The 20,627-nt window shown below is 39.1% G+C and overlaps 1 protein-coding gene across 1 annotated transcript; it reads left to right on the top strand.

The window, feature by feature from the left end:
- The first annotated feature begins 21 nt into the window (after positions 1-21).
- On the top strand, positions 22-15,416 carry txndc16 (thioredoxin domain containing 16). The gene is made up of 20 exons (XM_088441655.1): positions 22-355; positions 766-947; positions 1,029-1,111; positions 1,212-1,285; positions 1,423-1,497; positions 2,635-2,756; positions 2,889-2,979; positions 3,101-3,248; positions 3,342-3,511; positions 3,596-3,650; positions 4,110-4,248; positions 4,331-4,477; positions 4,865-4,924; positions 5,035-5,239; positions 7,050-7,186; positions 7,332-7,416; positions 9,462-9,603; positions 9,990-10,177; positions 10,691-10,881; positions 13,645-15,416. Exons 2-20 carry the CDS (start codon positions 788-790, stop codon positions 13,845-13,847), a joined length of 2,475 nt encoding a protein of 824 aa, XP_088297781.1. The 5' UTR covers positions 22-355; positions 766-787; the 3' UTR covers positions 13,848-15,416.
- Positions 15,417-20,627: the final 5,211 nt, after the last annotated feature.

Below are 20,627 nucleotides of genomic sequence, written 5' to 3'. Positions count from 1 at the left end.
ATATTAGTGACACGCATTGAAAACAACAAAATGTGACGTTTGCTTTTCGAGTAACGATGATTGCGTATTCAAACCCAGATTTTCCCATTAATTTCTCGTGACGCCTTTTCAAACCTTTGGCTGAGTCGCTTATTTTAAAATATCAAAAGGCAACCCCAAGGGAACCAGTAGAAGGGAGATAGTACACAATATAAAATGTCACTAATTCGTGTTCGAACCTCAAGGGAAGTTTTTCACACGTCATCAATTTTATACCGCAAAGAATGAAATAGTCGGTATACCAATGTTTTGGCTTTACACGCTTATTCTTAACTCTTTCTTGCTATTCGTGCACCTTAAAAGACACAGATCTCAGGTAGGCTATTCATCCCAACTTCGTTTCTTCTATAACGTAAATGATCATAGTGCACATTCTATGGCTTAACATTACTCTGTATAAATATAACGGTATTTTACTATTTACATTTTCTCGATCATGGTTTTGTCAAGGGTCAGATTGACACACGACTAAACTCAGAAAACCGAGGCCCCCTGGGCAAGCTGTGATATTATCTACCGACGGATGAAAAAACAAGTGGATTTTGCTCCTTGATTCATTAATTCACAAATGTAACATTAATTAGAATGCCATGCTCAGACTGGCCACGGTGCAATGAACATATTCTTATAAGAAAGTACATTTTTAGGTTGAGATCCCCTTCAAAGTAACAATCCTAAAGCTTTCTCGCCTTAATTGCATTTGCACTTCTGGTTTTCCGTGTGCAGAGCAACTCAGAATCGCTTGTCCATGATGTGGCTGCTCGTGACTATTTTCCTGCTGAGCACAAGTGCATCCAGATGCACAGATATGTTCAACACGTCAGACCTACTAGTGGAATTCACGGCTGCGGACTTTTATGACAAAATGAATTCTGGGAAGACGGTCTTCATTTATTTTGAGACTCAAGGTACTGGAGTTCCACACTTAACCAGCTCGCTTGCACCTGAGTGTCAAGATTGAATTGTTTCTTGCTGTCCTCTGCCGTCAGTCTCCCAAACCATCTCTCTCTTCTTGGAGGAATTGAAAAAGTCTGCATATGTTCTAAAAGATTATGGAATACTCGTGGGCAAGGTAACACATATGCCACAACACTTAAGTACTAAGGATGTGATTATTAGTTTGTGGTTGATAATGAGAATGGGATCTCAAATAATTATCTTTGTTTTTGTAGATCAACTGCAAAAACGAGATGGTTCGCTCATACTGCACAAAAGAAATGGTGCAACATACGGCTTTTCTTTTCAGGTATGTGGAGTTAAGGTATAGTACGCAATAGGTTGGGTAAGGATAGTATGAGTAGTTACTATAGTATTCCAGTAAGGCACACATCACTGTATTTATTTCATTTGATGTTCCTAACTCCAATCTTTCTTTCTTTGAAGGGATGGTAAGGAGTTCTTGAGTTTTGATCTGGACACTGTGTTTGATGTCAACTCTATTGTCTCTGAAATCTTGTTGTAAGTAAAGCCAACAATCCCTCAGGCTAAATATTAAAGAGGAAGTCAGCCCCCATTAATTTTATAGCATTCTGATTAATATTGCATCTGTAGAAAATTAATTAAGCATAAAAACAGACACATTTTCATCAATTTCAGGGCGTGGCCATTTTGCCATTCGCTGTCAAATGAAAAAGATCTCAGGAAAACAGGTATTTTGAGGAAAGGTTTTTCTGCATGTCAAACAGACGAATTGACTATAAAAACACATACTTCAGGCACTCAGTGGGTCAGTGGTTAGCATGTCCGCCTCACAGTTAAGGGACCTGAGTTCAATTCCAGCTCGCTTTGGCCTTCCTGTGTGGAGTTTGCTTGTTCTCCCCAACTCTCTCCGGGCACTCCGGCTTCCCCTCACATCCCAAAAACATACATGGCAGGTGTATTGGACGCTCCAAATTGCCATTAGGTGTGGTTGTGAATGTGCATGGTTGTTTATCTCGGTGTGCCCTGCAGTTGGTTGGCAACCAGTTCAGGGTGTCCCCCGCCTACTGCCTGTAGACAGCAGGAATAGGCACCAGCAATCCTCACAGTGAGGATAAGTGGCTATAGAAAATGGATGGATAGACGGATGGATGTTTCACAAATCTAACATTTTTAGTGACTTGCAATTGATGTGATTTTAAGGTTCAATTACATGTTCTTGAAATATAGGAACCTAATTTGTATGTTATTTATTTTATTAAATAAGGTGGTGTACATTGATAAACATTTCTGAAATGGCACCGGAATTAGCCAGGAGGCTAGTTTTCATCTGCAGTCCCATTGTCTCAAGAGCATCTAGGGGCTCAGTGTCTTGTTCAAGGATACTTCAGCATGGTCACAATGGTCGGGGATCAAACCCACAATCTCTCAGTTGTGAGACGACCATTCTACCACTGATTGATGTTACGCATCTGAAAAATGTTTACAAACAACATCACTGGTATTGGTATCGGTGCATGCCGAGCACTTCTTGTACAGTTAACATTCTTTCGGGTATTTTTCAAATCCTGCAGATGCATTTTATGTGTACATCGCTTCAGTCATATTTATTCAAGCTCACCACGGTTCAGATTGTGTGATCTGTGAGGTGAATGTAATGTTTCATTTGCCTTTCAGTGCCATTTTACGTGATGAGGTCAAATACGTGCATTCAGATGCCGACCTTTCGGTCATGGAGAAGTCAGTCAGAGGGACGAAGGATATGGTGCTGGGTTATGTTAGCAGTCTTGGCACGCAAGGTATGGACATTCTTGATCAAATAGACATGCCAGTGTAGTAATTCACACAACTGACTTTACATTGTATATCGCAATACAGCATCCTCACGGTGGACTGCTGGTATCTAACCTGTTGTCTCTGCATTACTTTAGAGCACAGATCTGTAATGGAGACAGCTTATGTGTATGGATCAAAATACCAGTTCATCCTTATAACTGGAGGCCCTGTCTTGAAGAGCTTAGGGTATGTTGCTTTTGTCTTACTATCTCATTGTGAATGAAAAAATGTAACTGGATTTTTTGGGGGGTTGAAAATAAATAACTTTATTGAAATGACATATGGCACTTCACTGTTTTCCTTTTAGTATTCAGAGAGCTTCCCCGTTGTCTCGAGTGTGGTTCCTCCACTGCAGGGCTTCCTTCTCTGAGCGCTGCCCTTTGACACCTATGAGGAAACCATTGTCCACACTCAGCCTGCACACCTTCCTGCAACTCATGGAGGCTCCACTGTTGGTAACCAGGTTATTTTTCTTAACCACAAATGGCAAAGGAACAAGTCTTTATTTGTGCATTTTCTAACTTCTACTGCATCCTCTGTGTCACCAGTCAGAAGTATACGAAGACCCCTCTGTTGTTCCGAGCCCACAATTCCCCTACCAACAGACTCCCCAGGTGTTTCTGTTCTCACATCAGGAAACGGAGCAGCTGGACCGGGACACGGCCAACTCACTTGCCTGGAGGCTTCGAGGTATTGCCCTGCTGACACTTGTGCATAGGTAAGATGCAAGTAAATGATCAGTGGTTTTGTACATTTTGTCCAGTAACTGTACCACTGGAACGGATTGTATCTATGTTAACAGAAAGAGCCCTGCAGTGAAAACTCCTGTTGAATATAACGCTGCTTACAGGCTGCAGGTATTTTGAGTTTTGCAATATTTCTTTATGCAAATGGTGCCTTGATACCAATCACACCATTTATGAAGTCTTTGAGATACAAGCTGTCGTTTGGCTTTTTTTTTTGTACTTTCATATGTGAGCAAAGACTGGAGGTACAAGTGCTCAAGGAACTCAACTCACTTTTCAACAAGCAGCAGTTAGGCAGATACTAAACAATTCTTCAAAAAAAGAGGTGTCAAGATATTTGTTGCCGTTCCCAGATGAAGTTTACGGTCAAGCGAAACACAGAAAGAATTTTTTTTTTGGGGGGGGGGGATTATTATTGGCAGATTATTGGCATTTCAATTGATTACAGTAGGAAAAGATCATGTGGGATATTATTTTTTTAGGTTACGAGCATTGTCACTGAACAAAATCAACTCTCAACTGTATTTTCAGCCCTCTTTATTTACCCTGTTTCCTGTATCATATTTGTAGGGGTCTGAAGTCAAGTATTTGACTTTAGATAACATGGATAATCTCTTGGAGTTTTTCCTCCAGCATGAGGAAGATGAAATGACAGATGAAGAGTTAGAAGAGGAAGAAGAGTGTAACATTGAGGATGATGCATCTTTTGGTAACCCTAAGAAATTGTGATGAATGGACATAAGCAACAGAAAGATAAATGAGTAATTCTTGTTTTCATGTTTGCCCTCCAGGGCAGCTGGAAGACGAGATTGTGGCATCTGTCTATGTAAACCGAGGCCACGTGATGCAATTGGACACGGTCACCCAACTAACGTCTGATGACTTTCTGGATGCAGTAGCTAAAAGTGGCCTCACAGTGGTGCTTTTCTACCTCAAATGTAGGTCTCCATCCCCACTTTCATGGTGCGTTGTCCTTGACCATGTTGACTTCACGTTAGTGTCATGAAAGGAACTCTTTCCCCTCATTTGATTTCTGATTCGCAGTCCAATGAAGGATGGAACCTGACCTCCTATTTTCTATTAAGACCTTAAAAGAGGTGAAAAAATGTCAAATTGCCCTGAAAAGATTGAGAAAAGACGAAAGTAGCGATAAATATGAACACTTTTCATGGTAAATCTAAAATAATGCATTGTGAAATTTAATTCTTAAAAAGGCCAACTTGTAAAGAACTTAAGTTAAACCCTTTGATATGTCAGGAAGTTATAACAATTAAAAGCACTGTTATGGGCATTTTGTTAACTGTAGTTTCTAATACCACAACCAGGGGACGCTGTATCAATTGCTTTTCTCAGCTCGTTTATGCAAGTGGCAGAGAGACTTTCAGGTAATCACTCACAGCAACTGACAGTATGAGGTTTTTTTACTTTCTGATACGTAAATGTCAGTAATGTATCTGCCCATATTGAAGCTTCTTTTTATCCCCACCTGTTGTAGATGCTAGCATTGTTGATGTTCACATGAGCACAGTGGATTGTGGAGAATGGACCGACCTTTGCGCTGCTCAGCCAGTCGGCTCTCGCCCAATCTCCTTCCAGCCAATCGCTATCTTTCCAAGTGTCTTGCTCTTTCGCCTTCAGGAACCAATCCAGGAGTATCGAGAAATGTTGGGATGTGAGCCACTACTTCGCTTCATTTTGCTGTGAGATGCTGATTACTTTATTTCATGCGTATATTGAATGAAAGGGAATGCTGAAAATATGGTTTGGGGTGTCACAGGCTTTGCCTTACACACACACACACACACACACACACACACACACGCACACACGCACACGCACACACACACGCACACGCACACACACACACACGCACACACGCACACAAATCAAAATTCTCGTGCAGGAAAAGGTTTGGACACCACTGCCCTAATGCCATATTTACAAAAAAAAGATGAAAGATCTACAAAAATAGTTTCAACGTGGCTGAAACACACACATATTCTTTATCCTCGATGAAAAAGAGCTAATATTACAATGTTTGACTGAGTTTCATTCACTGCTGTAGTAATAGTAGGAGTGCGGTCGCTTTTGCCTGCAAAACTGAAATTTACTGCCTTCTGGTGGCCAAGGTGGGCATACCAGGAACTTTTAGCACAATTAATCCGATTTAAGCATGAAATTATGATGCACCAATAGGGCGAACACTTCATGCATGGATGTGACAACATGCATGTATTTATTGATAAGATGTGTACTGATAACAAAAAAAAAAGAAGATGTGCTGAAAAGGCCAGCTGCCAAAGAAATACACCAAATTATACATGGGCAGCATAGCAATATCGTATAATATAGGAGGCTTTTATTTTTAAGTTGTTCTTTACAGCATTAGTGGCATAGCGACTAGCTTGATTGGTCCTTGTGGCTGCTCTTTTATTACCATCACTTCACATAGCTCAACAGCAAAACACTGCCATTAAAAAAAAAAAAAAATGTTGATTAATTATCCTAAGCAACAGTTAGTCAATTATGCTTTCATTGTATGTTACGGCTCAAGTCTCCGGAAAAAGTCACAGAAAAAGGGTGCAAGTAAATACTGTGTGGAAAAAGTTGGTAATACCAGTGCCAAAGTCAGTGTTGGGCCCTGACAAACTGTTTGATTCTTCACATAGTATTTCATTGTTGTAAATTTCAAAAATACATTTTTGGGCCAGCTTCCCCCCGAAAAAGCTAACAAAAACCATGAAGCAGAAATACTGCAGTGCTTTAGTTGTGAACCGCAAAATATATTACGCTCTAGGCTGGACCTGGCTCCTGGGCCTTGAATTTGACACATGCGTTCTAAGGCCAACTAAAATATCATCAACATAAAAACTGCATCCCAGCCAATGCCATCCGTAGATAAAGCAAATATTGTAATGCTATCAGAAGCTTTACATAGGCTGTAGAAAGCGGAGTGGAAAACAATATCTCAAAGGAATGTTTGTCTTGGACATCATTGTAGCTGTTGTCATGCACCACACAGAAGACGACTCCTCAAAATGTGTATGTGTGTGATGAGGACCATTAAAGATATAGTCACCTCCCCAAATAAACACACACAGGAAACACTTTATGAGTTGAGCTGTGTGTAAACATACATAAATAGAAAAGTAGATGGAATAATTTTTGGGGTTTGAGAGAAAAACCTGATGCAGACGTCGGGGATAGTGTCCACTCATGCTCTGCTCCATAGGATTGATACAAGCCGATCTTGATTTTATTCATTTTATTGTGTAAAAAAGATATGACGTTTCTGAGGGATTCTGTCCCGAGAAAATGCGGTAGTTTTGCCAATTTGGGTTATTGAGTGCTGAGAATAAAAAAAAAATGTATATATATATATATATATATATATATATATATATATATATATATATATATATATATATATATATATATATATATTCACAGGCTCTAATCACTTGACTGCAACATTGTTTATGTGTCTAATGTTTATTGTCCTTCATCCAGGAGCCGTCCAGTCTGTCCCCAGGTACTATCTACTCAGCAGGAAGTGACATCATTCCTTCATGGATCACCTCATCCGGAGCTCGCAGCCTATATCCCTGACAGAATAGTCGGACTGTTTCGAACGGACACTCATTCGGGTAATAGAGTCGTTTTGTGAGCAGTCTGTAGGGATGAACGTGAGCTCAGGAAATAATATAGTCCTTTTTTGAAAATTAAAATTGAAAGTCACTTTGCCATGCATGATTGAAACTTGAGCGGTTGTGTCTCGGGATGTGTTGGCAGGTGTGCCAGTTTTTAATGAAGCAGCAAAGTTGTTGAGAGGGAGGGTGCTGAGTGCCCTGCTGACAGATGTGCTGGCGCAGGAATGGTAGGCGCTGTGATTTGTTCCTCCTTTTCAAGGTTGTCTCCAACTATTAAATGCCATCGCTTTTTTTTTCTTTTAAGTTCACTTCTGTAACTAAAAATGTCCAAGAAAATCTTCATGAAGACTTTAGATCAATGAAAATAGGCAGTGTACAGCTTGTTTTACAAGAATTTACTCTTTGCTCAAAATAACTCAAAGGCCTGGCTTATGCACTGGTTACAAAATTGAATACACCCCTCGGTTCAGTCGACAAACACGGCAGGTAGGAGCTTTAGGGGCATTACAGTAAATGCAGCAATACACACTCCTCCTCGCCTGTCCGTAGCCATGTAATATCATTTAATGATAACTAGACCTACGGTTATACTGTATTTAAAACACACTATTGTTAAGAACACATTTATTTACAAGTTTTTGAAATGTATAATTTAATTTATTCATGCTGTATGAAAAACGGTTTAAATCTTAGATATTGTCACTTCATGTCTACTTTGGGGTTGTTATATGTGTGGAATTTAGGGCTCTTTCTTGTTATCGCGGAGGTAGTGTAATCATTCTAACGGTAACTTGTACCCACACTCGTTTTTCAGCTCTCCTTTGGATATTTGCTTACTTCTTTTGCATTACCATTCCAGCACTTCTTCCCTGTGAATAATAATACCTTATATTACGACCTGTCTACTTAAAAATATTAAACTCATACTGTTTAATGGATATTACATGTAAATATTTTGTTGAGAAAGCAGACAATAAATGTTCCTGCACAGACGTTGCATTTTTAACTGTTGGTCCATTGCCCCACAACAAAATGTAGAGAATACATAAAGGTGGTAACATTTTTCAGTGTAAATTCCTGCTGGTACACGCTTGAACCCAGTGTAGGCATTTCTTATTTCTCCGGCAGGCACTGAAGCAACAGTTTTTTGTAATAAGTAAAATATGTTTGTTGAGGTTATTTTACGTTTAAAGTACACCGTACTGCTCGACTTTTTATCCGAAATCAGTATGGCCACCACTCATGCGCACTGCGCTGTTCTAAAAAGTAGTTCTTGCGCAATTCCATCACCCTATTCTCTTCCAGTCCAGTCTTTAAAGGGTAAGTCAATCCAAACTTTATCCTAATTCATAATGCGTCTGTGAAATATGAATTGAGCGTCAAAATCCATCCGATTTTATCCTCCTCACTAGGCGGCCATTTTATCACTGGCTGCTAGCTGAAAATTATATTGCAGTTGCTTCAGATCTCAGGTGATGACCAATCACGGCTCACCAGTTTTCTGAATTCGGACATGTAACGTTCGCAAGCTGAGCCGTGATTGGTTATGTGAGCGCTGAGCAACTGTACTGTCATTTTCCTTTGACAGCAATTGACAAAATGGCTGTTCCCTGTGATGAAAATAATCATGTGAATTCTGCTGCTCAATTTTTATTCCACAGACCCGGTATGAATGAAGATGCTGTGTACAGTGGGGCCATCCAGAACAAATTATTGTGAATCATTTTTCTAAGGACTAACATCATCTGGTTTCCAGTGATTGACACTATCTGAACTAAAGTTGTCTTGGTCTCATCAGACCACAGAAAATGAATGCCATAATCCATGTCCTTAGTGTGATTGTCTTAGCAGGTTTTCTTGTTCATCCTGTTTAGAAGAGGCTTTTTTTTTGTGGGATAACAGAAATGCAGCCCTATTTGATGCACTCTTTAGTATATTGCCTGAACACTAACAAACTGAGGCTTCTGGACCTGTGAGACCTTTTAACTCTAACCAGTCAAATGACCGTGCAAAGGGAAATGGCTAATTGAACACAACTGAGACTTCTTCTCTTTTTTTTGCCAGAAGTTTCGACATTATCCCTGTGTGTTGAGGTATTTTGAGGAAAAAGTCAATTTACACAGTTATACAGGCATCACTTTATATTCTTGAGTCATATCAGACTGTATCTAAAAATGAAATGTAATCAACTTTGTAACATGTTGTATATACTGTATTATTGTGTGTGTATGTACGTGTGTGTGCGTGTGTGTGTGCCATCTGTGGTTTATAGGGCTGCCGAACTCTCTGTCAGCCTTCCTGCAGTCTTAGTGTTTCCATCTTGGAAAAGACACTCCCGGCCCTCTGTGCTATCGCTGTTTTCTTCCGTAAATCACTTGGTCTCCCACGTTGAAGCGGCACTGTTGCATCCTTTGGTAATTTTTATTTTAAACTCTTTGTTCTTGTTTTTTTATGAATAACAGCTGAGCAGAAACCAACCAAGTCAGAATATTGCTGCTATTGTAGCCCTTTTCATGGCGTTAGGTATAAGCTTGTGTCGACTCTGATGAAGCGACATTTGGCTGGTCTTTTGCCTTGCCAGGACCGGTTTCCATTACATGGATAATACAGCACTAGTCAGATGGTGACATTTTATTCCTCACTACATTAACCGGACAAGAGAAGTGTGAAACTTTACACCTTTCTAGAAGTGAGTTAGGTCCAGCATGAGGTCGAAGCCACAGATATAAACACCATATGTCGGAAACAAGTTATAATAACATGAATAATTAAATGGAATATTTGTTTTTCCAATTTTCAGCCTGAACTGACAGTGGAAAACCTGCCATCCTTCCTCAGCCTTGGGAAAGCTCTTCTCCTGCTGTTTGTTGGAGAAGAGGAGGACGAGATTGGGCTGAAGCAGAATAAGATGCTGCTGGAGGAGATGAAGCGGGTGCTGGAATTGGGAGGCGAAAGGATGGAGCAATACTTGACCTGCTGGATTCATCTGTATGCGCTCTTTATTTTATACATTACATTATTAGACACTCCTGAGCCCCAGCCTTTTAATGTGCCCACTGTAGTGGACAGCCTCCTGTTTTTGACCTGCATGTGGCAGTTAGACCTGGCTCAGAGAAAATAAACTTCCAATCGCCTGATTAAACACAACATTCCTTTTCCAAGGTTGCCATGTTTGAAGGACATTTGATAGGGAATGGAGATACTCCGTGTAAATAAGTACTCATAGGTTTTACAACAATTTTTGGCAGTACATGTAATTCACTTTAACAAGATGAATTCATATATTGTGCAGATTCTTTAAACACAGAATACTTTTTAGAATGCCAAGTCCTACCAAACACTTTGATGTGGCGGCAATTGAAAGTAGTGACAGTGAAAATTCCCAGTAAGGAAAGTAAAAAAAAGCAAGGCAAGCAAAACAGCCTTTGTGTGTGTGTGTGTGTGTGTGTGTGTGTGTGCGCGCTTTTGATCCAACAAGTCTTTTTGGGTTTTCTATTGCAGTGGTCATACTCCAGCTGGCATGTCAGTCCTGGGCTCTTTTCTGGGTTCTATGCCGCCACTTCCTGCACTTGTTCTCACCCACTTGCCCTCCAGACTTGAAGTTTACGAGTACCCACCCAACACACCCATCACAGCCCAGTCGGTCTTGCAGTGGCTGCAAAGAGTAGAGGAAGCCAAAGAGTCTCCTGCTGGTAAGGATCCCAAAATCTGTACACACTTATTCTAAACTTGACATATGTCTACCCTGAGGAGAATTTCCTAGGGGTACGTAAGATATTCCTTGGGCCTCTGCAGCTATTAGCAAATCTGATGTAATGTGTTCTAATGTTGTGACAGGAGCGTTCAATTTATTTTCAAATTATGCGCAAATTAATTGGAACATGAAGCAACTTCTTGCAAAATTGTGGTATAGCGACTCTTTCCGAAACTTTATATGCCCTATTTCTGTTATTTATGGTTGCACATTAATATTGCAATTTTCTAGCAGGTAACCCAGAAATAAAACATGAAATTACACAATCTCCTCTCTGGAGTTGTTGAATAAAATGTACCTTGCAGACACGGATGGCCCTGCACTATTTTAAACATTGTTATTTCCCATGGAAAATGATCACACTGGTTCGAGGGTGCTTAGCTGAATATGATATTTCACAAGGAGTACGTCATTGAAAAAAATTGAGAACCAGTGATCTAGCACAAGCAATTCTACATTGCAGATGTGTAGTAAAAGGTAGAGGTAGCAGTAAACTTTAATGAATAGATGCTGAATTCCGATTATTTGTAGCCTTTAACACACAGTAAATGATTCCATATTTGTGATTATGTTTTCCTCTTAGGCTTATAATAAGTATAGAAAAATAGTTCACAGAAAATAATGCTCGACACATACATATACTTGTTGAAACGGTGTTTGAAATAACTTGACGTTAGAAGATAGGTGCTTTCAAACGGGATTAAAAGTTTATTCATGGCCTGAATTTGTAGTAATATATTATAATTGTCGTCTGTATTACAAGATATATATTATTTTTTTTATATATTTTAAGTCCCTGTACCAGACAATATGACAATATATAATATTTAGACAGTTATTAATTTTGAAAAGCCACTATAAATTTCAGTAAGGTGTAAATAAATGCTGTCCATGCAACCAACATATATTTTAATATATATTCGTAGGTCTGGTCATCGCTATATACAGTGCATTTATATTTGCCCAAGCTTTGTAGGTTCCATGCTATTATGCACTAAAACCAATGGCAAATTGTATTTGTATTCGCTCACTCTCTCGTTTGCTGTGCGCGTGCTTCCACAGTATGGTCGCTCTGTGACAAGGTAGTGTGCGTGCTGCATTCACGTGACACCAGTAAACAGCAACTCTAAACATTCCACCCTACGTCTTTAAGGAAAATTGATATATTAGACTTGCCTCCTTGGACGCAGCCCATTCATTTGTGTCCACATTTACGTTTGGTCTACAGTATATATTTTTACTCTTTGTTACTTTAATAAGCTTGATAGTTTATATAGTTTGTAATAGTATGCTAAATGCAGAAAATCCTGGCCTTTCCAATGATGTGTCATTTGTAAAGGTGATATGCAATTAAGTTTGCTGTCTTGCTGGGACAAAATGGTCACAACAGCAGACAACTAGACACAATCTTAGAAAGATCTCTTCAAAATTATTGGTCTTTGTTTTTTCAGTAAACTTTATGCATCAAAAGTACTAGTGGTATTAGGACTTGGTATCGAATTGGTGACTACTCAAAAATTGAGTACAGAACTCATATCTGTTTGTCCAAAAATGTTATAGAACATTCTTTTTTATGTTTATTAGATTCACAGAGCCATGCTGTGCAGAAAAAAAAAACATGAAACATATAATAGAAGACTTTTCACTTGGGCAAACCTATGTCTCGGATGTAAACATAAAAAAACATCAAAAAATAAATAAATAAACCGTGTTCTGCAAGCTACAATCTGACTGAAGTTAAAAAGAAATTCATTACTTTGATCCTGTCTTCAAGTGTTAAGCTTGGTTTAATCTTGACGCGTCCTCGAGCTTCGTGCGGCACCACGCGTCAACCACACGGGCCAGATTTTCCACAACACGTATCTTTCAATATTTCTTTACGAGCGGAAAACATGGAGGATGATCTATTGCTGTTGGACGTTCGCCGGTACAAACATCTTTATGATTCGTCTGAAAAGGTCAATTTTCATTTTATGGGGACGTACGAAAGAAGGAAAGGCTTCAATGCATGTATTTTTTTTTTTTCAAACGGGGAAGGAGGGTACTTTTGCACATGCAGGTTTTGTTGTCGGGAAGTTTTACTGTATATAGAAATACATAATTATGTATCTTATATTTTAAAATACTGTTAAAATAACTACATTTTTTCTGCCATGGTTGCAAATACCAAATATGGGATATAGAAAGTTCCATATAGAAAAGCATTAGCCGAAAAACATCTTACTCCTAATGTGTACCGTCTCACAACAGAGCCATGATCAGAATTATACTAGATGGAATTTTGCAGTGAGTCAGCATCTCTGTTATTATAGTTTGAAGCATAATAGAATTATAAAAAGCTGTCCTCACTTAGCGTCTTGCTCTCTTGTAATGGCTCGGAATGTTTTTCAGACTCATTAAAGTGAAACTTCATTCGTGCCTGCTGCGAGTGTGGACTCGCTACCAAAGTGCAATGTGGGATAATGTGTTGTTGTTTATAGCATAATTAACATAATGTGTGGCAACGCATTCCTTGTATTGTGCTCCTTGCTGTATTACCCAGCTTCATATTACGTGGAAATTTGTGTGGATGTTGTTCGATGGCATTTTTCAATTGCTCTACATTACTTTACCACGGCTACCATCATAGTTATTGAAATGCGCCATCAGAACAGTTATCTTATAATTCGCATTTTATTGATTCATGGTTCTCTGCCTGCAGGGATGTTAGGGAAAGGCGAGTGGCCCCCCTCTGTCGAGTTCTATGATTTTCTGAAAGTCATGGATGAGGAGGAGCCTGGCTTTGCTAAGCAACGTGTTCCTACAGAAGAGGATCAACAAGTGGAGGCGGAAGAGCCAAAGTTGAATATGGGGGACTCAACAACAGATTCCTCCTACCACATGCCTCATCACTCAGAGTTATGACTAAAGATTCATAGATTTTTCTTGAATAGTATCAAGGGTCATTGGAATGCGTAGTGACACACTGAGCTGTCACAAAATTGGACTCGGGTTGATTCCTGCTCAATGCCCAGTACTTGGACGGCACCAGCGAACTAAAAACATTTAAGAGCCAGTCTTTTGAACGGCTCTTTTTAGTGAACGGTTGGGCTCCCTTTGAAGAGCCCAAAGTCCCACCTCCAGTACCCAGTCATATCTGCAATGACTGTACATTAATGTATTGTATCTAAAAGTTAAACACAACTGAACTATTTTTTAAGACGCTGTAACATTTTGCACATTTTAAACATTTAATTTAGTGATTTTTAGAGAGAGAAACTTTGAGAAACACTGGGAAAAGCATTAAAGAACACAAATGATGACTAGATTTTAATCAACAGGAATGACTTTGAAAGTTATACTGTTTTTTTTTTTAAACTGTAAATTGTACACAATGTGGGCGACTTGGCTTGTAATCTTTAACTAAATCACCCAAATTTCCAGATCCTTATTTTAACTTGGCCTATGTTGGAAATTACTCTGACTACTATTTCCTACTACAAACCCTTCTGTAATTGCAAAAGCATCACATTCCTTCAGTGACTTTGTAAAAGTGCATCCAGGAGTGTAGTTTGAGGTATAGAAAAAAAAAAAAAAGAAAAAACATTGGTGTACAAATATGGTACATGAATACAAAAATATGGAAATATTTGTTAGAATGTCACCAAATGAATCACTTTAAAATTGTATCCCATTTTTTGCACTGCACTGTTTTTTCTATCCCATTTTTAGCACGGTACTGTTTTTTTTTTCTGTCTATAGTAAATATGTAGTCTAATTTGTGTAAACAACTATTGGATTCATTCCTTCATGCTGCTTGTATTCACAGTTACGCCATTTCAAAGTTACTCACCATGCTGATTTTATTATTTTTGACAGATTTGAAGTTAAGCAGTCCTAAATGAGATTTCTCCTTAATGATGTCAGAGTTCAGCTCACTGGTTGATGCTCAAGTTCAGTGAGAGGAGAACACTCCCCGGCCACTTCATTAGGAACACTTGCACAATTTATGGTAATGCGAACTGTATCAAAAATTCCACCTCCATGCTCAGTTTTTCTTAACACTGCCAGATCTGATGCGGTCATGTTATGGTATGTTTCTTATTGTGGAGTGGGCCATCGCTGCCCTTAGACTTCTGTAGTGATCCCAGAGGGACTTGTCTTGAGCCTGAAATTAGAAGAAAACACACATTGCCTCAGGTATGTTCGACCCAATGGTGGACCCAAGGCCTTCTCTGCTGGCCTAACATAACCTGTGTTGTTCTGTATATGATTTCTCCTGCCGTGGTGTCATAAATGATGGTATTATGAAGGGTAATTATTTGAGTCGGAGTAAGTAGGACATCACTGAAGACCTAAGTGTGAACTGCACGGACCGCCACTGGTTAGCCCCATTCAATTACCAAGATCACCTTGTGTACAGCTGCTGCCGCTTAATGCTTTCAGTGCTTAAAAAAGGCTCAATAATAAAAGAAAAAAGCCACCTTCTGAGAAGAGAGTTGTATCCATCCACACTAACTTTGCTGTTGGAATTTCCTGTTAAAAAAGTATTGTTTTGACAGTCTGACTACGATTTCCCCTATGCAAAGTAAGTTTTCTAGAAAAAAAAATAGGATGCTTGTGCAGCATGGTTGAGAAGGTTTTATTGAATGCGAGTTAAAAAAAAGTGTGGGAGTGGGGTTGGGGGGTAAATAGCAGAATGGAGGAGCGCCAGAAAGAGGAAGAGCGGAGGTCAGCATTCCTGTTGCTCTTTGGAGACTCCCGAAGCACGAGACGGGACACCCTACATTAGGTTTTACATGGTCACGAATATACAATAAACCAGACGACAAAAGCATATCATTTATGATTTGATTGGATACTTCCCCATGCGGGCCCAAACATTTATGTGGCCCTGAGCAGAATTTGATTTGTGCCCTTCTGCTACACAAACCCACTCATCCAACCATAATGAATACATACAAATATTATCACTTAATCCGCTCATACGTGGTGACGACATTGCGCAATAGGGGCATTGCTGCGGTATATACGTAGATGTTGCATGTTGAATAATATATCATCATAATTAGCAGAACCATTACCGTCCTTAGTCACCGAGACAACTCTCATGAAGCCATTTGATCTCCATGCAGAGAAGCACTCACCATGCAGTTGTGTGCTAATACTAATTACACAATGGCATTTGTGCGCAATTGGGACTTAAACCCTAGCATATGCGTAGCAGTCAAATCCCATGGCGACGATATCACATGGGTTTCCTGGAATCAAACAGCACTTTTTTTTTTTTTTGGCCAGACCTTAACTTCCTTATTAAGGAAAAGAGGGCCATCTTCGTGGGTTATGTACTGTCCATGGTTAGTCAAATGTGGTTGTTGTTTGTGTTGCTCAAACAAATAGTCACTAAAAACTCAGAAATGCAGGGTGGGAATTGGACTTGATGATTTAATCAAGATTTAGTGAGCCTAATTGTTTATTTAAAAATTGTGTTTAAAGAAATGCTGAAAACAATTCTAGATTAAAGCTAAAGGTATTGCACCAAGTAACACCGTACATAAAAAAAGTCTACTGCACAGGAAAGGTGAAAAAAAGGTTATGCTGGATTTAATGATTTAAACAGACTTAATGCATAGATAAATAGTCAAGAATTATATTTGATTGTATTCAAATTTGAAATGGTATTGTTTTATTTGTACTTCTTTCTGTGTAATGTTGTGTAACACTCATGCCAGCTAACAAGAGACATTCAACATTAGAGTTACGGGTTTGCATTAGGTATGCTGCTCCAACTTTTTTCACTTTGGATATAATACCAATTTTGCAACTTAGTGTCTGATACCAATATTGATCCAAAACAATATCTGCAAGAATGATGCATGTGTTTATTGATTTTTTTAATACCAAATGTTACAAGAGACTTGATCAAGTGTGACTATTCTAATAATGAACAATAATTAGCAGTATTGGGAATAGGAAAATGCAATATTCAAAGTTAAAATCTGTGAGCTAACTCCAGGCACTGCTGTATAAGAACAGGATTGGATTCTGGGATGGACTGTATATATGAGTGCTTATATTTGAGATATCGATATCGGTCTGGACAACCCTTGTTTAAATGACAAAAATAAGGTTGTTTAAGTTTATTTTTGCCCACTTCCCCAGTTTTGTATTTCTTCAGACACTTCCTATATATACAAAAGACTGATTTCTCATAAATAGTGTTCTCAAATCTCTCAATCACTGTCAGTGAGCAATTCTCCTTTTCTGAGCTAATCCTTCCACCTCACAGATGCGGTATATCCTATTGATAACTATTAACAGCATCATTACTGGAAAGGTGTGCTTTTGGCTGCCCACAACGAGTAAAATGCGCAGCCTCTCTCACAATTAGCGTCATTTCCTCAACTTGCAATTTCACATTTGTAGATTACCTCCCTGTACTTATGTGGAGACTCTCGGAACGTAGTCCAATCAGATTACGATAGTCTGTACAGTCCAGATTGTATACATTAAAGTGTAAATATTTCCTTTCATGAGGCCAGGATGGAAAACTCCCTCCTCTTTGTTCCTCCCTTTGCTCTCTCATGTTAAACCTGGTTAACATCTTCCTGTTTCCGGAATGTTCTTGAGTCCACAGAGATGTATGAATGCATGTGTAAGAGGGGCTGCCAGGGATGTAGTTCAGGCTTACCTCTCACATTCACACAACTAAGAAGTTCACTGATGAAAGTGTCATAAACACGCCCGAAACACTCTTATGCACTCGACAGGAAAAAATGAAATAACCGCAAACATGCTAATGTTTTTTTTTTTTTTTTTTTTTGCTCTCACCCACTACTTATTTTGTCTTTGCTGAAACATACTACTGAAAATCTGAAGCGCACAACTAAGATGCTCCGACATTCACTCCTGAAATACTGTCCTATTCACTAGCTGAAAGATTACACAGTACTGAAAAACTGTCTCACATTACTGAAATTCTTTCATGCACACTAATGAAATGCTTCTAGAAACATTACAGGTCACTCTCACACACTGTTGTAGCACTATCATCTACTTCTCATCTAGACCTGAAATACTCTCATACACACAACTGAAACACGTTCACACACACTACTGAATCACTGTCATATTCACTACTGAAACTCTTCCGCACAATACAAAAACTGTAACAAACACTAGTAAAGTACTCACAACAAACTGCCAAACTCTCTCTCTAACACTATTGAAACACTCTGACATAATGCCAAACAATCCAATACCCTTGATTGAAATACTCACATTCACTGCTAAATTGCTCTCATACTCACTGAGACACTCGTACAAACTACTGAAACACAGACACTTACAGAATACACACCATTATCAAGTAATTCAGGACTTTCAGACATAATGCTAAACACTTTCATTTACTATGGACCGTATGCTTTTATCCATGCAATTTAAAGACTCCAAAACACTACTGAAACACTCACACATTACCGAAAGACTCGCATATACACTACTGCTACACTCTTTACACACTACTGTTTTTTTTTTTACATTTATATATGCTAATAACGCACTCAGACACACTACTGAAACACAGTCTTAACGAAAGGTTTTAACAGGCACTAGTGAAATTATTACGTTCATTGAAGACTCTTAATTGTCCAACTGGTGTGAATAATTGTTTGGCGACATGTACCCGACAAATGAGTGGATTCATCTCACTTGCGATCGCAATGAAGCCAAGTCAACCAAAAAGTCGGGGCGTCGAATCTGAACCACACCTTTTGAAATTTGCGGGTCCGGCCATGAGTCATATGATTGGAGCTTGCTCTAGGCTCTGCTGGTGTGGCTTGGAACTAGTTGTGACAGGCCTTCCAGGAGCACACACCCTCGTGCACTCAAGAATGCACAACTATGGAGCAATATGACATCCTTTCCAACACATTTGAGACGGTTTTGGAGAAGGATGATGTTATTTTCTTGTTGATTATTTTTTTATTGGTCTTTGTTCATTTCTCAACATAGACTAACGAACCAAACTAATGAATGTTCTTCCATGAGTTGCCATATGGGAAAAAAAAAAAGCTGTGTATCCACCTGTTGCCATCAGTACAACAGAACAAGTTTGTGGACATTCTCATTTATCCAGGTCATTTCTTTCTTATGGCATTGATTTGATGGCAACTGGGTTACTCTGTTTGATTCAGAAGACATTTTTCTTTTTTCAGCTAGGTCAGGGGTCGGCAACCCAAAATTTAAAGAGCCATAACTTAAATAAAAAAACAATAAACAAATCTGTCTGGAGCGGCAAAAAAATAGAAAGCCTTCTATATGCCTTTGTCATAATGAGGACCACACAGACCATAAATGTCTATATTTGCTAAATTCGCCTACTGTCAAAATGACTGCAATAATGAGCCTTCATGATTAATCCTCGTATTTTTTTTTTGTTACAATTTTTAGACTTTGTAACATATTTGTGTGTTTTATCATTGGTTGGATGGAAGGATGGACGGATGCTTGTGACCTCAAAAGCAGAGCCATTTTTTGTGGTAGACAAACAACAAAGGGGGCCGTTGTGGTTGACATCGCAATACCAAGCGATGGGAACATCCGTATGAAGGAGCACCAGAAACTAGAGATATACCAAGGGCTCGAAGAGGAGCTGGAGAAGGCTTGGCAGGCGAGGACAAGACTGGTGCCCGTGGTCACCGAGCCACTATAGGACATCACTGAATGCCCAGGGTACAAACACACAGACCTCTACTGGCGGAAGGTCAATGATTACAAATGACTAAAGCCACTGTTTAGTTTTTGATTGTCAATAAGAAAACAAACAAAAAAAAACATGAGTTCAAACCCTGTGTTAGTAGTATATTTTTGCGCACCATCTCAAGAGCAAAAACTCAAGTTACCTCCACTTACCCTCACAAACACAGTTGGGTGATGATACACACAGCTATTTTTGTTTTAATTTGATGATTTTACATTTGCCCGAATATAGCCCGCCCGCGTCATCCCTACTATTTAATATAATATTTTTGTCTTCTATTACAGTTCATGTCAGCCATGTCAATAAGGTTGAGATTGATTTCTTACCAGAACTGCGCACGTAATTCTTCCCCAAAAACATCAACATAAATCTAATCCAAAAATTGTCAATCCAATCATGCTTCACAAACAAAAGGGGGAACTATTTCATTCATTACAAACTGCGAACTATTTCAATACGAACTGCTGGAACAAATATTTACAATGAACTGTTTTCCGTGGGTCATCTCTCATCTTTGCACAGTAAATTGATAAAACAGCAATCATTTCAGACAGGCTTTGAAAACCCAGACCAGCGTTGTTTACGTTTCGCCTGGTGCTCACAGGCTCAACATCTGCTGCGTTTGTAAATGTCTTTGTAACAAATGCGCGTTCACTCATGTCCATTTGTTTTTACCACTGTGGCTTCATAAGCCCTGGACAATTGTTCTTACATTCTCTCTGCCCCCACAGCTATGTTGTTCCTCATGACCCCATGACCCATGACTAGCGGCCTGTTTAGTTTAACCTTTGACATGTTCTACAAAAGGCCGGGAGTAACCGGTAGACCAAAAACATCATCTCCTTCCTTCCGCCGTTTTCACAGATGATCCAATTAAATGGACAATGCAAATTAATCATCAAATCAATTGTGTGGAATAAACTCAATTATGTCTGTCGTGT

The sequence above is a fragment of the Hippichthys cyanospilos genome, chromosome 2 (genome assembly GCF_059441005.1).
Source record: "Hippichthys cyanospilos isolate Australia breed blue-spotted pipefish chromosome 2, RoL_Hcya_1.0, whole genome shotgun sequence".
Lineage (NCBI taxonomy): Eukaryota > Metazoa > Chordata > Actinopteri > Syngnathiformes > Syngnathidae > Hippichthys > Hippichthys cyanospilos.
Note: the sequence above shows the minus strand (reverse complement) of the source record. Positions and strands in the feature narration are given on the sequence as shown.